Source organism: Rhincodon typus, chromosome 21, assembly GCF_021869965.1.
Source record: "Rhincodon typus isolate 14 chromosome 21, sRhiTyp1.1, whole genome shotgun sequence".
Classification (NCBI taxonomy): domain Eukaryota; kingdom Metazoa; phylum Chordata; class Chondrichthyes; order Orectolobiformes; family Rhincodontidae; genus Rhincodon; species Rhincodon typus.
In genome coordinates, this window is record NC_063352.1 from 3,907,831 (window position 1) to 3,931,802 (window position 23,972).

The 23,972-nt window shown below is 41.3% G+C and overlaps 1 protein-coding gene across 2 annotated transcripts in view; it reads right to left on the reverse strand.

The window, feature by feature from the left end:
• The window catches only part of LOC109918975 (MPV17 mitochondrial membrane protein like), a 98,958-nt gene that overhangs the window by 38,809 nt on the left and 36,177 nt on the right, over positions 1–23,972 (reverse strand). Inside the window, exons 1-2 of one of the 2 annotated variants that reach the window (XM_048609903.1) lie at positions 20,608–20,795; positions 3,529–3,652 (exon numbers count right to left, since the gene is read on the reverse strand). In XM_048609903.1, the coding sequence (XP_048465860.1) occupies positions 3,529–3,652; positions 20,608–20,713 (230 nt within the window). In that variant the 5' untranslated portion in view covers positions 20,714–20,795. Of the gene's footprint in view, positions 1–3,528; positions 3,653–20,607; positions 20,796–23,972 lie in introns of those variants that run through there. The other variant, XM_048609902.1, reaches the window with a different exon arrangement.

The following is a 23,972-nucleotide window of genomic DNA, read 5'->3' on the forward strand; positions in this document are numbered from 1 at the left end:
TTATAGGATGTTACATTCTTGGAACAGTTAATTAGTAATAAGTGCTGTATCTATTATTCAGTTCAAGTTTTCCAATAGTTAAGTTAATCTAAATTCTTCTTTCCTTTGTTTGTATTTTAACTGTACTCTTTAAATAAATTGTGTTTTGCTTAACATCAAGTATTGTGACCAGTCGCACATCTGGAACACGCACTTCACATTTACCTTTAAAATAAGAAAAAGTTAGGGTCTAGGCTACCTTCTTAAAATATTTTGAGGGGGTCTGATCTAGTCCATAATGAGCACAAGATACTTTCACTAAATATGGGTGCAATTAAATGATGGGCCAAATGTTCTCCTCCTATGCAGGAGCTAATCTATGATTCGATAAGATTTTGGGCTTGAAGTATATTATGTTTTTAATTAAAGTGAATTCATGCAGTTTTCCTTCATATAAAAAAAAATCCACAGACTCCAGATATCAGAAGCCCAGACAGTTATGATGTGTCACATCTCACAACTGACTTTAAACTGATCAAAGGCCGTTATTGAGGATGCCCTCGTTCATTCAGAGTCCAACAACAGATGGATGAAGGGGAAGTCCTTTTAACAGCTCTCCCTGACTAAAAACAGATGGGGATCAATGACATGTCAATACATTCTGGTTAGACAGTGAGGTGTAAGCTGCGGATCCAGAGCTGGAAGCTAAAATGCAGCAGTTTAGTTAGAACTCATGTGGAAAGAAAGGTAACACCAAAAAAAAGACAAATTAACCTGCCCACCAAGGAGATCAGGCACCTGGTTTATCACCTGATTTTCACATACCCAGAACCAGTGAGACTGAGTGAACCAAAAGTGAAACGTGCTTTGACAATTACTCTGTATGTTTGTTGCCTGTGCTGCTCAATAAAGCAACTTAATGACAAGTATCCAGCATCAAATTACAAACTGCTAGGGATGTGTGTCTAAAGGACACAGTATCCAGTTCGGACCACATTGCTGTTTTATTGTAATAATCCAGGTTATGCTGGAATATAACCAGGTATTGTACAGTAGAGGCAGATTTCAGACCAGAACCTGACAGATGAAGGGACCGCACAGCCCTAGAGAATAACTAAAGCAGACCCAAAACTCAAAAAATGAGCATCACAAACAAAGCCCATTAATATTACTGTTTCAGAGATAGTAGGAACTGCAGATGCTGGAGAATCTGAGATAACAAAGTGTAGAGCTGGATGAACACAGCAGGTCAAGCAGCATCAGAGGAGCAGGAAGGCTGACGTTTTGTTCTGAAGAAGGGTCTAGGCCCGAAACGTCAGCCTTCCTGCTTCTTTGATGCTGCTTGGCCTGCTGTGTTCATCCAGCTTTACACCGTGTTATCTCGCCATTAATATTACTGCTTTACAGGGCCAACTTGTACACTCCAGATCATTATTTGAACTGTTTTCGAGTATGTTGACAGAGGTTATAAATCCTATCATTGTGTCACTTTTTCAATGACCATCTTCAATAAATAAAACATCCATAAATGAAACTATCAGTCAAACAGTTTCCTGGAAATTTCTAGGAATAAATTCACTGTACAAATGTTTAATGCAGTCCCATTAAATTTCTCTCCATTTTAACATGAGTTTCTCTGTGCTATACAAGTACTGTTTATTCCAATTCTCCAGGCCTATACCTGTCTACAATTGGTTGTCTGCTCCATGCTAAGTAGCTGTTATTATCTTATTGTTCAATCATAATTACAAAATTGTCTGTGCGATTTCAAAAGCTGAATTTTTCTCTAGCCATGAAAGAAGCTGATTGCCAACTAATTGTAAAGATATTCATTACCAACGGGCTAAAAACACAGGTATTAAACTCAGCTGTTTCATGATCCATCAGAGTAAAGAATATCATTTGAAAACAGCCATATTTTTAGAATTTTTAGAATTAGCTTTATTGTCACATACTCACATGAGTTCAATGAAAAGCTTATGGTGCCATCTTGGAAACAAAGATACCTAGATACAAATTCTTAAGTACAAATTCTCAGGGAAAAAAATTAGAAAAACAAAGAAATAAAAGTCCAGTATTATAGATCACAGGAATAAATTAGAAAAGAACTGCGTCTATAAGTAAAGTAGTTGTGTTTAAACAGAATAAAAACCAAAAGAACTGCGGATGCTGTAAATCAGGAACAAAAACAAAGTTGCTGGAAAAGCTCAGCAGTGTTCAAACAGAACCTCTCAATCCCAGAGATAGTAAGAACTGCCAGTGCTGGAGTCAGAGATAAAACAGTGTGGAGCTGGAGAAACACAGCAGGCCAGGCAGCATCAGAGGAGCAGGAAAGTTGACGTTTCGGGTCGGGATCCAGCCCATTTCTGAAGAAAGGTCCCGACCCGAAATGTCAACTTTCCTGCTCCTCTGATGCTGCCTGGCCTGCTGTGTTCCTCCAGCTCCACACTATGTTACCTCTAAATCCCACTTGCTTATTTGTTTGAGCCTTTTAAAAAGTACATTTGGAAACATTTCATCATAGTCAACATTCAAATTTTTTTTTTAGGTCTCATTGGGGAAATATCTAGATACCATCCACTAATAGAGAGTGAAACCCATGTTCCAGCTCTTCAGTATGCAGAAACACTGTGCTAAACACACCGTACCATTGTACCCACTTGTTTGCTACAAATGCTGTTTTGTTAATATCGAACAGTTCAAATCTTTAAACAAAGAATTAGTAAGGAAGACGGTGGGACGCAGCAAAAATAATGCACCAAATTTTTAATTAATTTTCTTTATTCTTTAATGGGATGTGGGCATCGCTGGCAAGATCAGCGTCTGTTTTCCATCCCTAATTGAAATGAGTGACTGCCCAACCATTTCAGAAGAACAGTTAAGAGTCAACCACATTGCTGTGAGTCTGGAGTCACATGTAGGCCCAGATCAGGTAAGGATGACAGGTTTCCTTCCCTAAAGGACATTAGTGAACCAGATGGGTTTCTGCACTGAATGCTTCATGGTCACCATTACTGAGATTGGTTTTATATTCCAGATTTATGAGTTGAGTTTAAATTCTATGAGCCTTAGAATTGGTGGAATTTGAATTAACATCTCCCAAACATTAGCCTGGATCTCTGGATTACTACAGGAACAAAATCAGAAATTGCTGGAAAGGCTCAGCAGTTCTGGCAGCATCTGTGGAGAGAAATCAGAGTTAATGTTTCGGATTGAGTGACCCTTCCTCAGAACTGTGGATTACTAGCCCGATATGCCACCATCTCGGAAACAGTAAGGACTGCAGATGCTGGAAGCCACAGTCAATACGTGCGAAGCTGGAAAAGCACAGCAGGTCAGACAGCATCTGAGGATCAGTGAAGGGTTTCAGCCTGAAACGTCGACTTTCTGCTCCTCAGATGCTGTTTGATCTGCTGTGCTTTTCCAGCTTCACATCTATTGACTAGACCACCATCTCCCCTTTGTGCACTAAATGCAATATTTTACTTGGATAAATAACGCGCTCTTATTCACATGATTTTACAGCGGGTGAAATGTCCAGATACTTACATAAATCGGAGTTCTGATTCCCTCCTGACCAACACCTCCCGAAGACGCTGGATTCGCACCATTTCCATTTCAATTTCATCTGGTGTCATGGTCAAGTCAGCCATCGAGACAATGTCAAGTTGATCTGCAAGTCAGGAGGCATTGGCAAAGTCAGAATAAACAAAATAAACCATTGCCATCAATCCAAACAATCTTCCATTCGTCTGACATGTGCCAGCAGTGCTCTAATGTTGACTGACATCAAATCCAAAACACTTCCACCAGCCAGCATATATTCAGGTGCAGGCAGCACATTTTCTTCTCTAAATGAATACCAAATGACTTGAGGAAAATAAATTACTATTAGATTGAGACAGTCGTTTTCTTGCCGTATTGCATTATGAATGAGGTTCTCAAATTATCTGTTAAATGAAGCCTGTATTTCCAATTGCTACAATTCTACAATACTGTCTTTATAGTGTAGGTATCAAATCCATCTCAAACTACACACAAGGAGCGCGGTTTGTGCCTGAATTTCTCAAGGATAACTTTGTTCAACATTGCCTTTCTTTCTAATTTAAGGCCACATTAGAATCTTTTACCATGTGCTTATCTTGTGTTCATCTGCTCCATTTAGGAGGGTCAGACGGGTTTTTTGTATTGGTCCAATTTTTTTGTTGACTTTCTGGGCCATATTTCAATAGGATCCTGGTTCACTCCACAAAAGAGAAACAATGGGGATTTGATGGTGTGTAACAGAGCTCAGAATTGGAATACAGCCGTTTAAACTTCAAGGTAATAGCACTGATGACCTGGCAGTGGAGTGACATATAGCTCCAAGATCATCATATTAAATCAAGAGGCAACATTAAATTGCACTCCCCAATGCTCCCCAATTTGTGTTTGACTTGAATAATTTTGTGATGGCAATTTTTCATCAGCCTCAGATTACAAAGGAAAAGAGGCAGATTTCACTCAGTCCAGTAATTTCTTTCGTTTATCCAAGTCTGTTTACTTCTTTTAACCTTTCTGTCACACGTGCATGTGTGTATTCTAGTATGACTCCAGTGTTTAATAAGTGGAGGCTGGTACAATTACAACATTTAAAAGGCATCTGGATGCTTCATGATTAGGAAGGGTTTACAGGGATAGGGCTGAATGTTGGCAAATGGGACTAGATTAATTTAGGATAGCTGGTCGGCATGGATAAGTTGGATCAAAGGGTTTCTGTGCTGTACAACTCTATGATTCTAAAAGCTGATCTAAGACGGTTATACCTCCATTTGCTGAAATGTTATCCCCTAATCACCTTGGCTCCAACGGATCAACATGCCACTGTTTCAGCTCTTGCTCTGCCATTGGGAGTCTGAGAGCTCGCTGTGGTACAGTTATAATCAGAATACCAGCCAAAGTTAGCAACAGCAAGACTGGTGAAACATACATCCTTGCAGGAAATCCTGGGCCCTGTGGAAACGACTTAGACGGTAATGACAAATTTCACTCACTGTATTATATCTAAAGCTCCTCTACACTGTAGCTTGACCTATAGAAGAACAGGAGGCTGGAAGAACTTCTTCAAGAAGGGTAGTACCCAAAATGTTGACATCTCCTTTCCTCCAAATGCTGCCTGGCTTGCTGTGTTCTTTGAGCCTCCTGTTTGTCTACCTTGGATTCCAGTGCCTGCAGGTTTTTTTTGTCTCTGACCTAAAGGAGTTCAGCATTTGCTCTGCCCTGATTTGGTGCTCAGCATCAACTGACCTGAACTGTTCCCACCTGCCTCATCAGAAAAACAAAGTCATGTCCCACTCCAGGAAGACAGCATGCAATGTAATCTTTAGGGAAGTACTGGGCCAGTGCTGCTTTGTTGGAGGTATCTTTTACGGATCAGATATTCAAAGGAGTATTCAGGTAATCATAGTTAGTAATATTCTTTCCCAGGCTCTCTCATCTGGCACCTTCGGTTTTGATTAATATAATGGGACCAATAATGGGCTGAAAACTGACAAATCCCCAGGACCTGAGGGTCCACATCGCAGAGTGTTGAAGGGGTTGGCTACAGAGATAGTCAATTATCTTCAAAAATTCTACAGATTTTGGTCTGATTCCTGCAGATTGGAACTGAGTTCTGAGGAAGGGTCACTTGACCTAAAACATTAACTCTGATTTCTCTCCACAGATGCTGTCTGACCTGCTGAACTTTTCCAGCAACTTCTGTTTTTGTCACTGATTAACAGCATCCACAGTTTTTTCAGTTTTTATTGACCAAACTGGGCCTGTAATTCTTTCAAAGAATGAGAGGTGATTTCATTGAAAGTTACAAAACACTAAAAGTCATAGACAGGGTACATTCACAGATGTTTCCTCTTGCTGAGGAGTCTAGAATCAGGGGGCACAATTTAAAGATAAGGGGGATGTCACTTAGGTCTGAGATGAGGAGCGACTTTGCAAATCTTTGGAATTCTTTGCCTCAAAAAGCAGTGGAAGGTCAGTCTCTGGGTCTATTTAAGGTGGAGATTGATAGATTTCTGATTACCAATGGCATACAGGGTAATGGGGATAGGGCTAATAAAAGGCATTGAAGTGTTTGATTGTACATGATCGAACTGAATGGTGAGGCGGGCCATTCTTGCTCCCACGTCCTATGTTCCAAACCGTAGGAAATTTGACCATTTTCCATCAAACCTTCACCATTTTTGAGGCCTCCACTTCAAAGCTTTGTCCAAACATTCTCCTTTAACTATACGAGCAGGAACAGAAAATTGTTCTGATGCACAATCGGGAGATTATGCTTCAGTTACACAGAATATTGGTGAGTTCACATCTAGAGTACTGTGCATAGTACTGGGACTGTACTTGAGGAAGGATGTTAATGAGTTGGAAGCAGTTCAGAGAAGGTTTACTAGACTAATACCTGGCATCACTGAATTGCCTGATAAGAAAGGCTGGACAGGCCAGGCCTGTATCCTCTGGAGTTTGGAAAAGTAAGAGGTGACTGAATTGAAACACACAGAATCCTGAGGGGACTTGACTGGGTGGATGTGGAAAGGATGTTTCCCCTTGTGGGAGAATCTAGAGCTAGGAGTCACCGTTTAAAAATTTAAGACTGAGGCAAAGAAAGATGTTTTCTCTCTCTCAGAGTTGAGAGTCTTTGGAATTCCCTTCCTCAAAAGGCAGCGGTTGTAGAAAGTTTAAATATTTTTAAGGCAGAGGTAGAAAGATTCTTGATGACCAAGGGGATGAGAGATTATCAGGGATCTGCAGCAATGTAGAGTTGAGGTTCAAATCAGATCAGCCACGATTTTATTAAATGGCACACTGGCTTGAAGGGCTCAATGGCTTACCCTGTGCCTGGAAGGTCTGGTCAACATATTGCCCTCAACCAGCAGAACTAAAGATGATTAACCCTGTTTATGGGATCTGACTGTGTACAACATGGCCTATTGTGTTTGGGTATAAAGCAATAGACACTAGTCTTTAAAAAAAAATTTCATTGGAAATGAAGCCCTATGAAATTACCTGAAGCTAAGGCAAGATGTTACAGATGCTAGTTAGCTGCCTGTTTCCATTCAGTTCATCAGTCTTTGTAACGAATGCAGACAAGCACAGTTTTTATGATAAAAGATGTTCTGAGAGTATGCATAGTTGAACAGCCTTCTCAAATATAAGTGCTCATCAAGAACACCATGCACAAAACTAAGAGAATGCTAAACAACACTAAGAAACTCAAACAGCATCACACATAAAAGGTGTTATCATTTAATAGAGGAATAATTCATTTTGTGTCTCCTGCTTTCGATGCTAATTAAATAACTGGATGTGGTAAAAGCAAACTCCAGATTAACATTTTGGGCAATATTATATGACGATATTCTTTGGCTATAAAATGTTTTAACATGCCAGCCTGAAACCATTAAACTTATTTCAGAATATAAAATCATTTCCACTTGACAATTGCATTTACGGTTCACTGGTTCTGAAATTTAAATATATTGCTTTGTGTAATGTTCATATCTAGGACAGAACATCTGACAGAAATCGAGTAATACGTGCAAAAATAAAACAGGAAATACAGATACAATCTTATAAATGCAATCGTTGCTGGCAAGGTGCACAATGCAAAGCAAGAAATAATATCCTTGGCAGCGTGTTTGGGTTTTCATGGAGTTTGCAATATCAAGGCAATGTGATTAGATAACTCTGTGCAATAGAGGCTGAATTTCATTAATGTGACATGATCAAATGTGTATGAGTTATCGTATGGTATTGAATAATAAGTTCAAAAATCTTACTTTGGGAACTGAAAATGCAAAGAGTGATAGAGCCATAGAGATGTACAGCACAGAAACAGACCCTTCGTTCCAACCCGTCCATGCCAACCAGATACCCCAGATAATTCTAGTCCCATTTGCCATCATTTGGCCCATATCCCTCTAAACCCTTCCTATTCGTATACCCATCCAGATGCCTTTTGAATATTGTAATTGTACCAGCCTCCACCACTTCCTCTGGCAGCTCATTCCATACACACATCTCCCTCTGCTTGAAAAAGTTGCTCCTCTAGTTCTTGACTCGCCGGTCCCAGGGAAAAGACCTTGTCTGTTTACCTTATCCATGCCCCTCATGATTTTATAAATCTCTATGAGTCACCCCTCAGCCTCCGACGCTCCAGGGAAAATAGCCCCAGCCTATTCAGCCTCGCCCTGTCGCTCAAACCTTCCATCTGGCAACATCCTTGTAAATCTTTTCTGAACCCTTTCAAGTTTCATAACATCCTTCCTATGGCAGGGAAACCAGAATTGCATGCAGTATTTCAAAAGTGAAATGTTTAATACTTGATGTGAGAAACAACATCTTAATAGACAGAAAGAACTGTAAGGTTTCAGTCATTGCCTACACACAAGATGTTGTTGGTTTAATATTTTGATGAATGAAGTGAGACAAACACAGATTTGGAGGTATAGCTGGTTGCAGCTAATGGGAGGTTCCAAGCAGATGAAAACAAAGCCCCATTGTCTGCTGTTTCTCGGCCTTTGCTTTAATTATTACAGACCCTGTTCACCATCAACAAGGCTCAAAGTCAGGAATGGGATGGAATACCTCCCACTCATCTGGGCAGATACAGCTCCAGCAATACTCAAGAAGCTCAACAGCATCCAGGACAGAGCAGCCTGACTGATGCACTATATCCATCACCTTCTACATCCACTCCCTCCATCACTGATGCTCAGTAGTAGCAATGTGTACCATCTACAAGGTGCACTGCAGAAATTTACCAAAGATCTTTACACATCTTTCAAACCCAAGACGACTTCCATCTTGAAGGGCAAGGGCAGCAGAATAATGAGAACACCACCACCTACAAGTTCCCCTCCAAGCCAATCACCACCCTGACTTGGAAATATATCACCGTTCCTTCACTGTCAGTGGATCAAAATCATGAAGCTTCCTCAATAACCGAACCATGGGTGCACCTACACCATGTGGACCACAGTAGTTCAAGGAGAATGCTCACTGCTGCCCTCTGTGGGGAAATTAGGGATTGGCAATTAACACTGTCCCAGCCAGTTACACCCACATCCCCTGAATGTATTACAAAACAACAGTAAACGTTCCTGAAAAAGCACAGCAGGTCAGACAGCATCTGAGGAGCAGGAAAGTACAACATCAGGATGAAGGGTTTCAGCCCAAAACATTGACTTTCCTGCTCCTCAGATGCTGTCTGACCTGCTGTGCTTTTCCAGCTTCACATCTATTCCAGCATCTGCAGTCCTTACTGTCTCCAAGAAAACATTCCTGTCCTGAGTGTATGGAAATGATCCAAACATGGGATAAAGAAATATGAATAGTTCACTAATAGTTCAAAGTATTTACATTTTTCTGCAAATAAATACCATTAAATACGCTTTGTGCTGTATTAATAGAAGTAAATCAAGATGTTTAAATTTAAGCAAGTGTCATGTGTGATCAAAGCTGCAGTTACTGAGGGGAAGGTTCCATTTTGAAATGTGTAGCACTATTTTTGATTACTTTCTAACAAACAAAGTGCACACAGATTATCTGCCTGCCTAATACTTTTTAGAACAATGGGTAGTGCCAGGTACAATATAAATGTTGCAGCAATAATAAAGGTTAATACTAAGCCCCAGTCACAACTCTCGAACAATGAGGCTATCAAACCAGGTTTCATTCTGGGATCTGACTTATCCAGTTTTACCATCAGCTGGGATTGTATCAGTTCATGAAACAATCCCTGAGAACAAAACTCAATTTACCATGCACACAAAAGTTCAGCATTTATAAAACTAGTAATAGATTGCTATTTGATGCCAAAAGTCATCCATATTTGTAATGGCACTTACTACTGAGTTACAAAACTACCAAAGCAGCAACATTCCCAAAGTGACACATCCACACAGAAATGCACGGCAATGGTAAATAAATGTTATATCATGTTCTACTGTAAATAACGAGCAACCATAACAACTTCGGACATTAAAATGAAACCAAAATAGTTTTAATTATTTAAAATGAAATTATATAATTTGAGAATTGATTTGGAAGAAACTGGTTGGTAATCTGAAAGCACATGATATTACTAACCTAAAAAAATCTCAAATTGAGCCTCTTGAGTTTGGTCATGGTGGAGTTCTTTTAATTCACTCACAAGATGAGGGCGTCATTTAAGAGGCCAGCATTTATTGCCCATCCCTAATTGCCCAGAGGACAGTTAAAGGTCAACCACATTGCTGAGAGTCTGGAGTCACATGTAGGCCAGACCAGGTAAGGATGGACATTAGTGAACCAGATGATATAGGTGCAAGGCTGGAAAAGCACAGCAGGTCAGACAGCATCCAAGGAACAGGAAAGTCAACATTTTGAGCTGAAGCCTTGACTCTCCTGCTCTACGGATGGTCTGACCAGCTGTGCTTTTCCAGCCTCACATCTATAGACTTTGGCTTCCAGCATCTGCAGTCCTTGTTGTTTCCAAGTGAACCAGATGGGTTTTTCCTGACAATCGACAATGGATTCATGGTCATAATTAATTCTTAATTCCTGATTTTTTTTCATTGAATTCAAATACTACCATCTGCCATGGTGGGATTTGAACCTAGGTCCCCAGAACATTAGCTGAATTTCATGGATTAATAGTCTAGCAATAATACCGCTAGGCCATTACCTCTGCATTCCTCGATTGTACTTACTGCCTTTGCTCCAAATGCCTGACTACCCTGATCTGGGGTATCAGGGTGAATCTTCCAACCTGAGAGGTGACAGAGAAGGTGGCAAGAGGGGAAGATAATGAGGAAAGTTGGCATTGAGGAGATACCCACTAATCAGGATCTGCATGAGGAGGCCAAGCTAAACTTTCCTGACCTACAACCAGTTGAGGCTTTGAAGTTGTCAGTTAATGACCACTTAAGGGCCTCTGCGATTAACTCCGTTCCCTGTCAGGCAAGAAAAGAGGCAGCCTTCCTGAGCAGCAGAACAGATCGGCCTGTCTACAGGGTTGGTCATGGAGGGTCTCACTCTGCCCCAATCAGGGCGGCGACGGTGGGATTGGATGGGAGACAGGGAGATAGCTGCTGAAAGTCTCTGATTGGCCAGAGGTCAGGGACTGGACATCAAGGTCCCAGGAAATTAGGCACCAAAAATCTTCCTGAGTGACCAGTTAAGAGCCTGATTTTTACAAGATCCCCTGAGTTTTCCCTTTCCTGATGGGCGTATGAATGTGTCCTGTGCATTATATAGAGGGTGCCGGTGTTGGACTAGGGGTAGGCAAGGTCAGAAATCACTGACGAAGGAGCAGCGCTCCAAAAGCTTGTGATTTCAAATAAATCTGTTTCACTATAACCTGGTGTCATGTGATTTCTTACCCTGAGCAATATAGAGTCAGCTATCCAACTCTGGAATAAAAAAATCACAAATTCCCAGCCCAGATTTCCGATGGGAATACCCTACATTTACATAGTACTTTTAACATACTACAAGACATTTCATAAGAACGGTTATTTTTAAGATATGGCACTTTGGTTCCTGATTTCATTTCTCGAGGTAGTAGCTGCTAGAACTAAAACTATAGAATCTCCAAAATCATTTTCAATACTCAATTAGATCACACCTCAAGTATCCAAATTCAAGGCAATATAACTTAGCTTTCTGATTTAACTCTTAAAATACCTGTAGTGATCCTGTGAATCTGCCACATGTTGCTAGCACGGCCAATATGCCTTTCCTGTGATTCAGCACCAAATCTGAACAGAGTACTTGGATAAAAGCAAATCAGTACAGATGCTGGAAATCTGAAATAAAATGGGAAGCTCTGGAGAAACTCAGCAGGTCTGGCAGTGGAGAGAAAGGCAGAATTAAAATTTCAAGTTCAAATGAACAGCAATATCAGACTCAAAACGTAAACTGTCTCTCCTTCTACTGCCAGACTTGCTGAGCTTCCCCAACAGTTTGTTTACAACTGAAATTTCACTCTCAGACTTCTGCATTTCAACACCTTTCAATTCCAGGCTGATAATTCCCTGTGCAAAATCCATTTGCTCATTTTTCATTTATTGCACATCTTATTCCTTTCTTTGTAACCCTCGTTCCTTTCCCAGTCCACTGCATTTCTAACAAGCAAGAACAGAAATTGCTGGAGAAACTCAGCAGGTCTGGCAGGCTGTGTGAAGAGAAAACAGAGTTAACAATTCAAGTCCAGTGACCCTGGTCACTAGTCTCGAAACGTTAAGACTGTTTTCTCTTCACAGATGCTACACACCTGCTGAGTCTCTCCAGCACTTTCTGCTTTGTTTCTGATCTCCAGCTTCCACAGTTCTTTGCTTTATTCCACTGCATTTCTACTTTTCCCTACATTTGCCTTTTCTTTAAGCTTGCTACAGTCTCTCATCCACTTTTCTCATCATGATTGTTTAACTACGCAAATTTTTTTTTTTCCTGTTCATTTTTGGGATGTCAGTGTCACTAGCTGGACCAGCATTTCTTGCCCATCTCTAGTTGCCCTTGAGAAGGTGGTGGTGAGCTGCCTTCTTGAACTGCTGCAGTCCTCCTGCTGTAGGTTGACCCACAATGCCATTAGGGAGGGAATTCCAGGATTTTGACCGAGCGACAGTGAAGGAACAGCAATATATTTCCAAGTCAAGATGGTGAGTGGCTTGGAGGGGAACTTCGAGGTGGTGGTGTTCCCGTGTATTTGCTGCCCTTGTCCTTCTAGGTGGAAGTGGTCGTGGGTTTGGAAGGTGCTGTCTGAGGATCTTTGGTGAATTTCTGCAGTGCATCTTGTAGATAGTACACACTGCTGCTACTGAGTGTCGGAGGGAGTGGATGCTTGAAATGGAGCTTTTGTCTCTTGGATGTATTTTTCGTACTTAGCCAAATGTTTTTACTCCTGTTTGTCTGTAAGCTTACTTTAACAGCCCAGTTTACAGGGCATATTTTTAAGGTGAGAGGGGAAAGATTTAAAAAAGACATGAAGGGCAACTTTTTTTTACACAGAGAATGGATCGTGTGTGGAATGAACTTCCTGAGGAATTGGTGGATGTGAGTACTGAACAATTACAACATTCAAAAGACATTTCGATAAGTACATGAATAGGAAAGGTTTGGAAGGATATGGGCCAAATGCAGGCAGGCGGGACTAGTTTGGTTTGGGAACATGGTCAGCATGGACAAGTTGGGCCGAAGGGTCTGTTTCTGTGCTGTATGACTCCAGCCAAATTTCTTCTCAGCTTTTCAAGATTTGCCCACATCTTATAAACAGATAAAAAAAAGATATGCTTCTCAAATGTAAAAACGAGAAAAGCTATGATTTTGTTATGTGTTTTCCGACTCTCTGTCTACATTATGTATCTATATATTGTATTACATCCCCAGTAACAAAGTCAGGAGACAAATTCTAGCACAGTCTTGCATCTTTAGCTTTTTTTAGCTTTGCCTCTATTGTTTTAATTACTCATCAGCCTCACTGAGACTACTGCTTTGTTCTGCAGTAATTGTGCATCTCAATTAATATTGCTACTCCCCCTCCTTTCCCAATTCCCCTGTCCTTCTCCAGATTCTCAGAACCTGGACGATTTCGCTCCCACAGACACTCAGTTACAATCAATGCATTGTTCCTGGCTAGCAAAGATTGTACTTCTACTTGTATTTATATCTGACCTGTAGAATTGGACAGCATAGAATAGAGCCATTCGGCCCGTCATGTCTGTGCCTGCTCTTTGAAAACTCAATTAGCCCACTCCCCTACTCTCCCCCTTCAGCTTTTTCCATTCTTTCTTCCTAAATACTGAAACAATTTTATTTTTCTCAGTCATCAGGGAATCTACTTTATCAGAAGCAGAAACAGAAATTGCTGAGAAAGCTCAACAGGCTTGGCAGCACCTGTGGAGAGAAATCAGAGTTAACATTTTGTGTCTAGTGACCCTTCCTCAGAACTCGACCTGAAACGTTAACTCTGATTCCTCTCCACAGATGCTGCCAGGCCTGCTGAGCTTTTCCAGCAATTTCTGATTTTATTTCTGATTCACAGCATCCACAGTTCTTTCACTTCTTAATCTACTTTATCACACTTGTTGACAGTGCATTCCAGGTCATTAGAAGGAACATGGTAATTAATGTGTTTTTCTTCTTCTCCTGTTCTTTTGTCAATTACCTTCAATCCTCTGGAACCATTTTACCCTTCTTCACTCCATGAATCTCCTCATGCTTTTGAGTGCAATCAAACCATCCCTGAACCTGCTCCTTTCCTTCGCGGGGGAAATACCAGTCTTTGCCCATAACTGAAGACCCCATCCCTGGCCCCATTCTGGTGAATCTCCACTGCACCCTCTCCTGGCATCCTTCCTGCAGTTGATCATCTCAAACTGGCTACAGTAAACCTGCTAACGCTACTTTAGCGCAATGTCTTTGCAGTTACACTTTATCACACAAATCCAAAATGTTACTTTTTAAATATCATGTGCCACCTTCAAAGATTTCTCCACTACATCTCTTCAGTGTGGCACTACCTTTAGAATTGTACCAGGTAGTTTCGATCACCTCTGCTCACTTTCCAACTGCATCAAATTAATTCACACTTCCTTGAATTAAACTTTGCTTCCTGTTTCAATAGTACATTTGCTGAGTTGAAGTCAGTGACTACTTTCCTCACCATTTACTACATTTATGTCATCCGCAAACTTTAAAATGAAATTATCTCTTGTCTCCCCATGTCCAGAATCACAGAATTGTTACAGCACAGGATGCCATTCAGCCCATCATGATTGCATTGACTCTTCAAATGAGTGTTGTTACCCAGGACCAATCTCCTGTTTTCCCTCTGATACTCATGTGCACCATTTCCATCAATATCTGTTGACTTGGTAAGAAGTATGTCCCTCACTGATGTGTTGTTTTGCAGCAAGCTGCACGTTCACCTCTGGGTATGAAAACATACCCTTCTTGACCAATCGTTAGACTTAAGGTAAGGGGCAAAAAGGTTTTGAGAGAATGTGAGAAAAGACTTTTTCATTTCGAGGGTAGCGGGTATCTGGAACTCACTGCCTGTAAAGGTGAGATAGGTAGAAACCCTCATAACGTTTAAGAAATATTTAGAGTGGGGCGGCATGGTGGCTCAATGGTTAGCACTGCTGCCTCGCAGTGCCAAGAACCCGATTCCACACCTCGGGAGACTGTCTGTGTAGAGTTTGCACGTTCTCCCCGTGTCTGTGTGGGTTTCCTCCGGGTGCTCCAGTTTCCTCCCACAGTCGAAAGATGTGCAGGCTAGGTGGATTGGCCATGCTAAATTGTTGATAGTGTTTAGGGATGTGTAGATTAGATGGGTTACAGGGGGATGGATCTGGGTGGGATGCTCTGAGGGTTGGTATGGACTTGTTGGGCCAAAGGGCCTGTTTCCACACTGTAGGGATTCTATGATATGCATTTGTGATGCCAAGGCTGGAAAATGGGATTAGAATAGTTAGGTGCTTGTTTGTGATACTGATGCAATGAGCCAAAGGGCCTTTACCTGTGCTGTAGACCTCAATTGATTCTATAACAGCTGTACAGGAAGTCATCATTCAGTTACATCACTTGAATTCAAAGAGTGCTTTGCCTGATTTGCCCCACAACTGTAGACTGTGACCCTGTCTGATTGAGTAAGACAAATCAAAAATGGCTAATGTCCATATCAGGAACAATGAAAATGTCTGTTTAGAAGTCAGCCACAGCACAAAGCACAAGATTAAAAACACCCAGTGACTTGTGATAATATTCTTGTTTTCCCATCATATATTATCAGTGCTGGAAGTGAACAAGATGTTGGATCAGTGAAGGAAATCTTGCACCTTTGAAGACCTTGGAATGTTCCACCAATGAGTAAGGATGAGACAATCGGTTTTCTCGTGATGGTGGTTGAGGATTTGACATTGGTTTGGATATTAGGGAGAATTGATCTGTTTCCACTTAGAAATAGGAGCCTGATGCAGCAGACTGGACCTTGATCATTCAAAAAGACAGCACCTCTGGCAGTGCAGCACTCCATCAATACCTACATTCCTTCTGAATATTAAGGCTGAGATAGTTTTTTTTTGTATTCATTCACAGGATGAGGGTGTTGCTGGCTAGGCCGGCATTTATTGCCCATCCCTGATTGAAGTTGAGAGACAACCACGTTGCTGTGGGTCTGGAGTCACATGAAGGCCTGACCAGGTAAGGATGGCAGCTTCCTTCTCTAAAGGACATTAGTGAACCAGATGAGCTTTTCCCAACAATCGGCAATGGATTCACGGTCATCATTAGACTCTTAATTCCAGATTTTTATTGAATTCAAATTCCACCGTCTGCCATGGCAAGATTCAAACCCATGTCCCTGAAATATTACCTGAGTCTGTGGATTAACAGTCCAGCGATAATAGCACTAGGCCATTGCCTCCCCTTAATATATTCTTGATCAGTTGAAGGGAATCAAGGACTTGAGTTTGAGTTTGATTTATTGTTGTCACATGTACCAAAATACAGTGAAAAGTGTTGTTTTGCGTGCTATACAGTCAGATTGTACCATACAAAGTGCACGTGGATGGCAGAACAGAGTGTTTACAGCCGCTGAGAAGGTGCAGAGGGAGAGAGGGAGAGAGAGATTAACATTAATATTTGAGCGGTCTGTTCAAAAGTCTGATAACAGTAAGGAAGAAGCTGTTCTTGAATCTGTTCATACGTGTATTCAAACTTTTATATCTTCTGCCTGCCAGAAGAGGGTGGAAGACAGTACACCTGGGGTAGGAGAGGTCTTTGATTATGTTGCCTGCTTTCCCAAGGCAGTGCGAAGTACAGACAGAGTCAATGGATGGAAGGCTAGTTTAAGCAGACGTGAAGAATATAGGATCAGCCATAATCCTATTGAATGGTGGAGCAGGCTTGAGGGGCTGAATGGCCTACCCCTGTTCCTATTATTTATGGCCTTATGGTGCTGTTAGAGAGGGCGGACGATTGGTTTAAGCACACGGCACTTTTTAACTTCACAGTGTAGCACATGTGGCCGGACTGTGGTAACTGTGTGACCATGCTACTTAGACAGAGCAGTGCTCAGTGCTGTCCCAGAGACTACTTTCATTTCTGTCACAGAAGTGGGACCTGAAGCTACTACTATCTGACTCACAGGTGCTGGCAGTATAGCCATTCGTGATTTATACAGATTATCCAAATATATTCTCTGGCTTTGTCACTGATTAGCTATTGTCAGTAACATATATATTTGCATTAAAATTATCATGAGAAAGGTTTCATTCAAACTCTGCACAAAGTTCAGTGTCTGACGATGCTTCACCCTGCGGTGTCTTCATTGACAGTGGTGGTTGCTTTCCAGTCTTAGGAGTACTGTCCATGTTTAACTTAGCTGGAGTGGGAACCGAACCCACACTGACCAGACCCAGGCACTAACCAATGCAGCTAATTTTGTGAAAGGTTGCACAATTTCATTTAGGTATTGAGAACATCTTGATGATGGACAGGGAGCTGGAAGTCATCACGTCAAAGGAAGGTACAAACGTAAATAATCATGGCATTTAGTCAAAAAAAGCTTGGACAAGCTCTTAAAAGGATCATAACTTGCAGGGTTACATAGCAACAGCTGGAAGTGGCATAAGGCTGGATTACTCATTATTGATCAGCTCAAATGGTCTCCTTCAGTGCCATATACTTTCAATATTTCTATGTTTCTCTTTCAAATATCCAGACAGCAAAATGTGCATTTTACATCAAAATATTAAAAGGAAAGGGATTTTTGCCTGAAATAAAACTATATTAAACATACAATGCCTATTAGTGCATTTTCACATCTTGCTCCTTGCCTAGAATTTTTCATTTGATCCAGATTGATTCTATGAAACAATTGATCATTACCAGACATAACATACAGCTTTGTCTAATCCTGCAAGCCATTTCAGGGAACCAAATGACAGAAATCATTCGCTCTTATTTATACATTTGATGGAAGTCAAAGATGTACAGAGAGGGACATATAAACAAAATCATGTTAGGCAATTTGGATTATAGCATTGGAGGTATGGTTAGTAAGTTTGCAGATGACACCAAAATTGAAGGTGCAGGGGACAGTGAAAAGGGTTACCTCCGAGTACAATGGAACCTTGATCAGATGGGCCAGTGAGGTGAGGAGTGGTAGATGGAGTTTAATTTAGATAAATGTTAGGTGCTGCATTTTGGAAAGGCAAATCAGGGCAGGACTTATACACTTAATGGTAAGGTCCTGGGGAGTGTTGCTGAACAAAGAGATCTTGGAGTACAGGTTCACTGTTCCTTGAAAATGGAGTTGCAGGTAGACAGGACAGTGGAGAAGGCATTTGGTATGCTTGCCTTTATTGGTCAGTGCATTGAGTATAGGAGTTGAGGGGTCATGTTGCAGCTGTACAGGACATTGGTTAGGCCACTATTGGAATACTGTGTACAATTCTGGTCTCTCTACAGGAAGAATGTTGTGAAACTTGAAAGGATGCAGAAAAGATTTACAAGGATGTTGCCAGGGTTGGGCCTATTTTCCCTGGAGCGTCGCAGGCTGAGGGGTGACCTCATAGAGGTCTATAAAATCATGAGGGGCATGGACAGGGTAAATAGACAAGGTCTTTTCCCCAGGGTGGCGGAGTCCGAAACTAGAGAGCATAAGTTTAAGGTGAGAGGGGTAAGATTTAAAATGGACCTAAGGGGCAACTTTTCCACGCAGATTGGTACACATATGGATGAGCTGCCAAAGGAAGTTGTGGAGGCTGGTACAATTACAACATTTAAAAGGAATCTGGATGGATATATGAATAGGAAGGGTTTAGAGGGAAATGGGCCAATGCTGGCAAATGGGACTAGATTTATTTAGGATATCTGCTCCACATGGACGAGCTGGACCAATGGGTCTGTCTCCATGCTGTATATCTCTGTGACTCTATGGTTAAATATAATGCATTCATAAGGCTTTATGTTCAATTCTATCTGAATGGGTTTTTGAGAAAGTTACAGAGGGATCTATTGCCAAATGACATCACTAATTAAAATATCTCAGCAATATACAAAGCATACCTACTTGTGAAAAATAAATTTGCATTATATTACATTTCATACAAAAAACACAATGCTCATTTGTGACATAGAGTTATCAAATATTTCATAAAAACTGAAAGCACTGTGGATGCTGTAAATCAGAAACAAAAACAGAAATTCCTGGAAAAGCTCAGCGGGTCTGGCAGCATCTGTGGAGAGAGATCAGAGTTAACGGTTCAGGTGGAGTGATCTTTTCTCAGAACTCAGATGCTGCTAGATCGGCTGAGCTTTTCCAGCAATTTCTGTTTTTGTTATCAAATATTTCCTTCTGCTATATTGCGATGATACCGTGTTTCAGAGCATGTGGAATCAATCGAGCTGGCCATTTTAAATGTGCAATATTTGGTGTGGAATAATTCATTGTTCTACAAAATACAAGCTATTAGGAGACAGCACTGCCTTAAAGTCAAACTCTATTGCTGGTCTATCAAGAAGCTCAGTGTTTAGCAACTGCACATCGTCCCTGAACAATAATTTGTTTCCTATGTTATGTCGGTATTGTGCCCGGCTTATACCAAGCCCTTCAGGGAAATGGAAGAGTGGCAGCATTTTATACGGCTAATAATTGTTGACTCAGGCATGTTGTCCCACTTAGTGCACGCTGCTGATTGCTTTGGTCGTTTTACTATTTCAACCGGAAACCCATCTCTGCGTTCCCATCATTAGAATATGTGTGTGTGTTTGTGTGTGTAATTTCAGTTTTCAAGCTTCCATGAATACATTTGGTTCCTTATGAGAACTCACAATAAATAATCCGAAACATTAACCCACATTTTCCTCTCCCAGATGCTGACAGCCGTGATATGTAATTCCGGCATTTTTTTGTTTTTGTTTTCTACTTCATTTTAAATGCAATAAACGTTGTGTTTTTATTCAGCTTTGAACAACTATCTTAAGGGACAGTCAATCAACCTTGGCAACTAAACCCATTGCCACTGGATAGTTCCTGTGTCATAGCAGTCAGTAATTGTGTTTTTTGTAAATGTCATTAGAACTTGAAAGTGCTGGTCCAATGAGTAAATAACTGCCACAAGGAATATTCATATTTTGCTTAAATCAAGTATTGAGCAGGTGTCTAAAAGCCCCCGTTTGTTACATAAATAACCAACTCAAATAAATACTTTAACTGCATTTTTTTACACTTGTGATAAAACAATTTCAAATCAGCACTTAATATTGTTTGTAATCCAAAGGCTAACTGAGAGCAAATCCCCATCACTGCCCATTCCCACGCTGTGCTGTAATGTATCTATTTTTCCCCTCATTGTAACTCTCTACCGCAGCCAGGTCTGATCGGAAACTGCAATCAGACTGGCTAATGCAGGATCAGGGCTATCGCTGGGACCCAGTCTACAGGCTGCATTCAGCCATCCCAACCCCACTGCCCCAGCTCTGAGTGTGTTAGAGCAGAGCTGCTGTCTTTTTACAATCAGCGCACAAAGAACAACAACGCTGGGAGTGAGAACGGCGGAGCCTTATCCCAGGCATCTGCCAGCTCAGGTCCCGGCTACTTGCCTTTGCCCACGGCTGCTCTGCTCCACTCTGTCTCCTGCACCGCCCCATAGCTCCTCAGTGAGCGCCTGATGTCCAGGGGACCTGGCGTTGGGCTCTTCAGCTCCATGGCTGGGTGATGTTCTGCCTCTGCCTCTGCCTCTCTCTGTCCCTCACTGATCCCTTCCTCCTCCTTTCACTGGATCCATTGCTGGGACCCACCTCCCTGCTGATGTCAGCTCTGCTTAAATGCGCATGTACAGAGCTGGCCAGGCAGTTCCCAAAAATCGAAAAGAAGGGCAATCTCTCCAGGATTGACCTAGGAGCCTTCTGCAAGAATTGAAGGTTAGCCTATAAGACCATGTTCTGTGTAATCCTGGAGGAAAATCTCAGACTAGTTCAAATTGATTGGGTTTATTTTTGCAAATTTTTATTTTGTTACAAGAAAAAAAATTACAAACAGGGAGAGAATAGGATTTGACAGTCACCCAATTGGGTACAGAGACTTTTCGCTTTCCAGTGGCTGTCTAGGCTGGAGTATTGGGGAAACCATATGATGAAATCTCCAGGAATACATTTAATCACAGTTGGCAAATATTGAGAAACTGATTGGCCATGAGCCTTTCTATTTGGGGTATTGTATTGTGTAAGGATTTTGAACCCTGGAGTAACCTTGTGTTGTTACAGAGCTGCATCTCACAGGTCATTAGTAGCACAGTGTGGGTGTACAGTCATAGAGATGTACAGCACAGAAACAGACCCTTTGGTCCAACTCATCCATGCTAACTAGATATTCTAAATTAATCTAGCCCTATTTGCCAGCATTTGGCCCATATCCCTGTAAACCCTTCCTATTTATGTACCCATCCAGATGCCTTTTAAATGTTGTAATTGTACCAGCCTCCACCACTTCCTCTGGCAGCTTGTTCTATATATGCTCCAACCTCTGCATGAAAAGGTGGCTCCTTAAATCCCTTTTAAATCTTTCCCCTCTCACCTTAAACCTATGCCCTCTAGTTTTGGACTCCCCCACTCTGGGGAGAAGAGCATGTCTATTTACCCTGTCCATGCCCCTCATGATTTTATAAACCTCTATAAGGTCACCCCTCAGCCTCCAACGCTCCAGGGAAAATAGCCCCAGCCTATTCAGCCCCTCCCTATAGCTCAAACCCTCCAACCTTGGCAACATCCTTGTAAATCTTTTCAAAACCATTTCAAGTTTAACAACATCTTTCCTACAGCAGGGAAGCAGAAGCACATGCTAAGAAGCATATTGAACAGGATGGTTAGTATTAGACAGTATGGTTTCTGGAATAATATCAATATTGTAACAATAAGATAACAGGCTGGTATATTTCTGATTAGCATGTAGTGTAATATCCAGTACTGAGATGCAATAAACATTGTTATTAAGAAGCTAAGTCTTGAGATAGTTCTCTTCAATCAGTCTGCCTGCAACCCAAATTCAGAGATATACATATAAACCCACAAATGACATTGTTACAAAGTCCAAATTCTACCAAACAATGGAAACGTGGTTGTGGCAGTACTGGGTCCATTAGCACAACTGCTGTATCGTGAACCAATTCTCCATACAGGAATAAGGGAAATGCATCTGAGGGCCAAGCATTCACCATTACTTATTTACAAAAATACCAAAAACAGGCAGTAAGACCAAAAGATGTAGGAGTGGAAGTAAACCACTTGGCCCATTGAGCCTGCTCCACCGTTTAACCAGATCATGACTGATCTGCTAATCCTCAACTCCACTCTCTTGGCTTTTCCCCATAACCCTTGTACCAAAACTGATTAAAATTCTACTGTCTCAGTCTTGAATGTACTTAATGACCCAGCCTCAACGGTCCTTTGCAGTTAAGAATTCCACAGATTTCCCACCCTCCGAGAAAAGAAATTCCTCTTCATCTCTGTCTTAAATGGGTGACTGCTTACTCTGAGATGATCCTTCTGGTTCTAGACTTGCCCACAAGGGAAAAAATCCTCTCTACATCTGTCCTGTCAACTCCTCCAGGAATTTTCTATATTTCTATTAAGTATCCTCTCCTCCTAAATGCCAATGAGTACAGATCCAAACTACTTAACCTCTCCTCATAAGAAAACTCCCTCATACTTGGAATTAACCTACCGAATTTTCTCTGGAATACCTCCAATGTCAATGCATCTTTCCTTAAATCAGAGCACCATAACTGTTCTTGGCTATGGTCTCACCTGTGCCTTGTGTCATTTTAGCAAGATCTCCATAAGTGGTCTTCAATACATTTCCATTTTTCCACTCACAACTTGAATTTATCCCACAGGAGTACTTTGACTGACTGAATGAACATTCACTTCTCATTACTTCAAATAATTAATCACTGCATCTGCTGAAGTAGTTAAAAATCTCGAACATCAAATACTGAACCTTTCCCAGCAGACACTCCCTCCCAGTTTGTGTTTGAAAGATACTTAACACTGAGTCATTCTCAGGACATTCATTTAGACAACATTCTTCATTTCCCCTTGTTGGTTTTCATTTCTGAAAGAATCAAAGTCAACATGCTATGCCAGCCCCCCCAAAAAAATGTATTTTTAATCACATAGTTGCTTAGAGCCATAGAGTCTTACAGCACGAGAGACAGGCCCTTCGGCCCAAACTGGTCCGTGCCGTCCAAAATGTCCATCCACGCTAACTTAGTTCTCAGTGTCAAGATGGCAGATGTAAAGCTGGCCGGAGGAACATTTGAATATTTAAGCCTAGAAGGATCAAAAGTGTGGATGAGAATTTCAGCAACAGGCAGGTAATATTACAGAGGTGGAAGCCTTCATAATAGGAGAGGTAATGCCTAGTGGTATTATCACTGGACTGTTAATCCAGAGACCCAGGTAACGTTCTGGGGACCTGGGTTCGAATCCCGCCTTGGCAGATGGTGGAATTTGAATGCAATAAAGTATCTGGAATTAAGAATCTAATGATGTCCATGAATCCACTGTTGATTGTTGGAAAAGCCCATCTGGTTCACTATTGTCCTTTAGGGAAGGAAACTGCCATTCTTACCTGGTCTGGCCTACATACTCCAGATGCCCTCATCCCATGAATGAATAAAAAAAGTCAACAAGTTCTAGGGAGTAGCAGCGCATCTTTAGATCAGATACAACTCCAAGGTTCCAAGGGGGTCTGGTTCAATCTGAAAGAGAATTGCCAGGTAGAGGGAAGGTGTAGATGAATGAAGAACAGGGATTGTGTTTAATTGAAAGAAATTCTAATACCTCTGGGGAGGTTTAAAGGGGATTTGAAGACAAGTTTTTCATCCAGAAGGTGGTGGGTGTCAGGTATGCACTGCCTGGGAGGGTAGTCGAGACAGGAAACCTCACAACCTTTATAAAGGATTTGC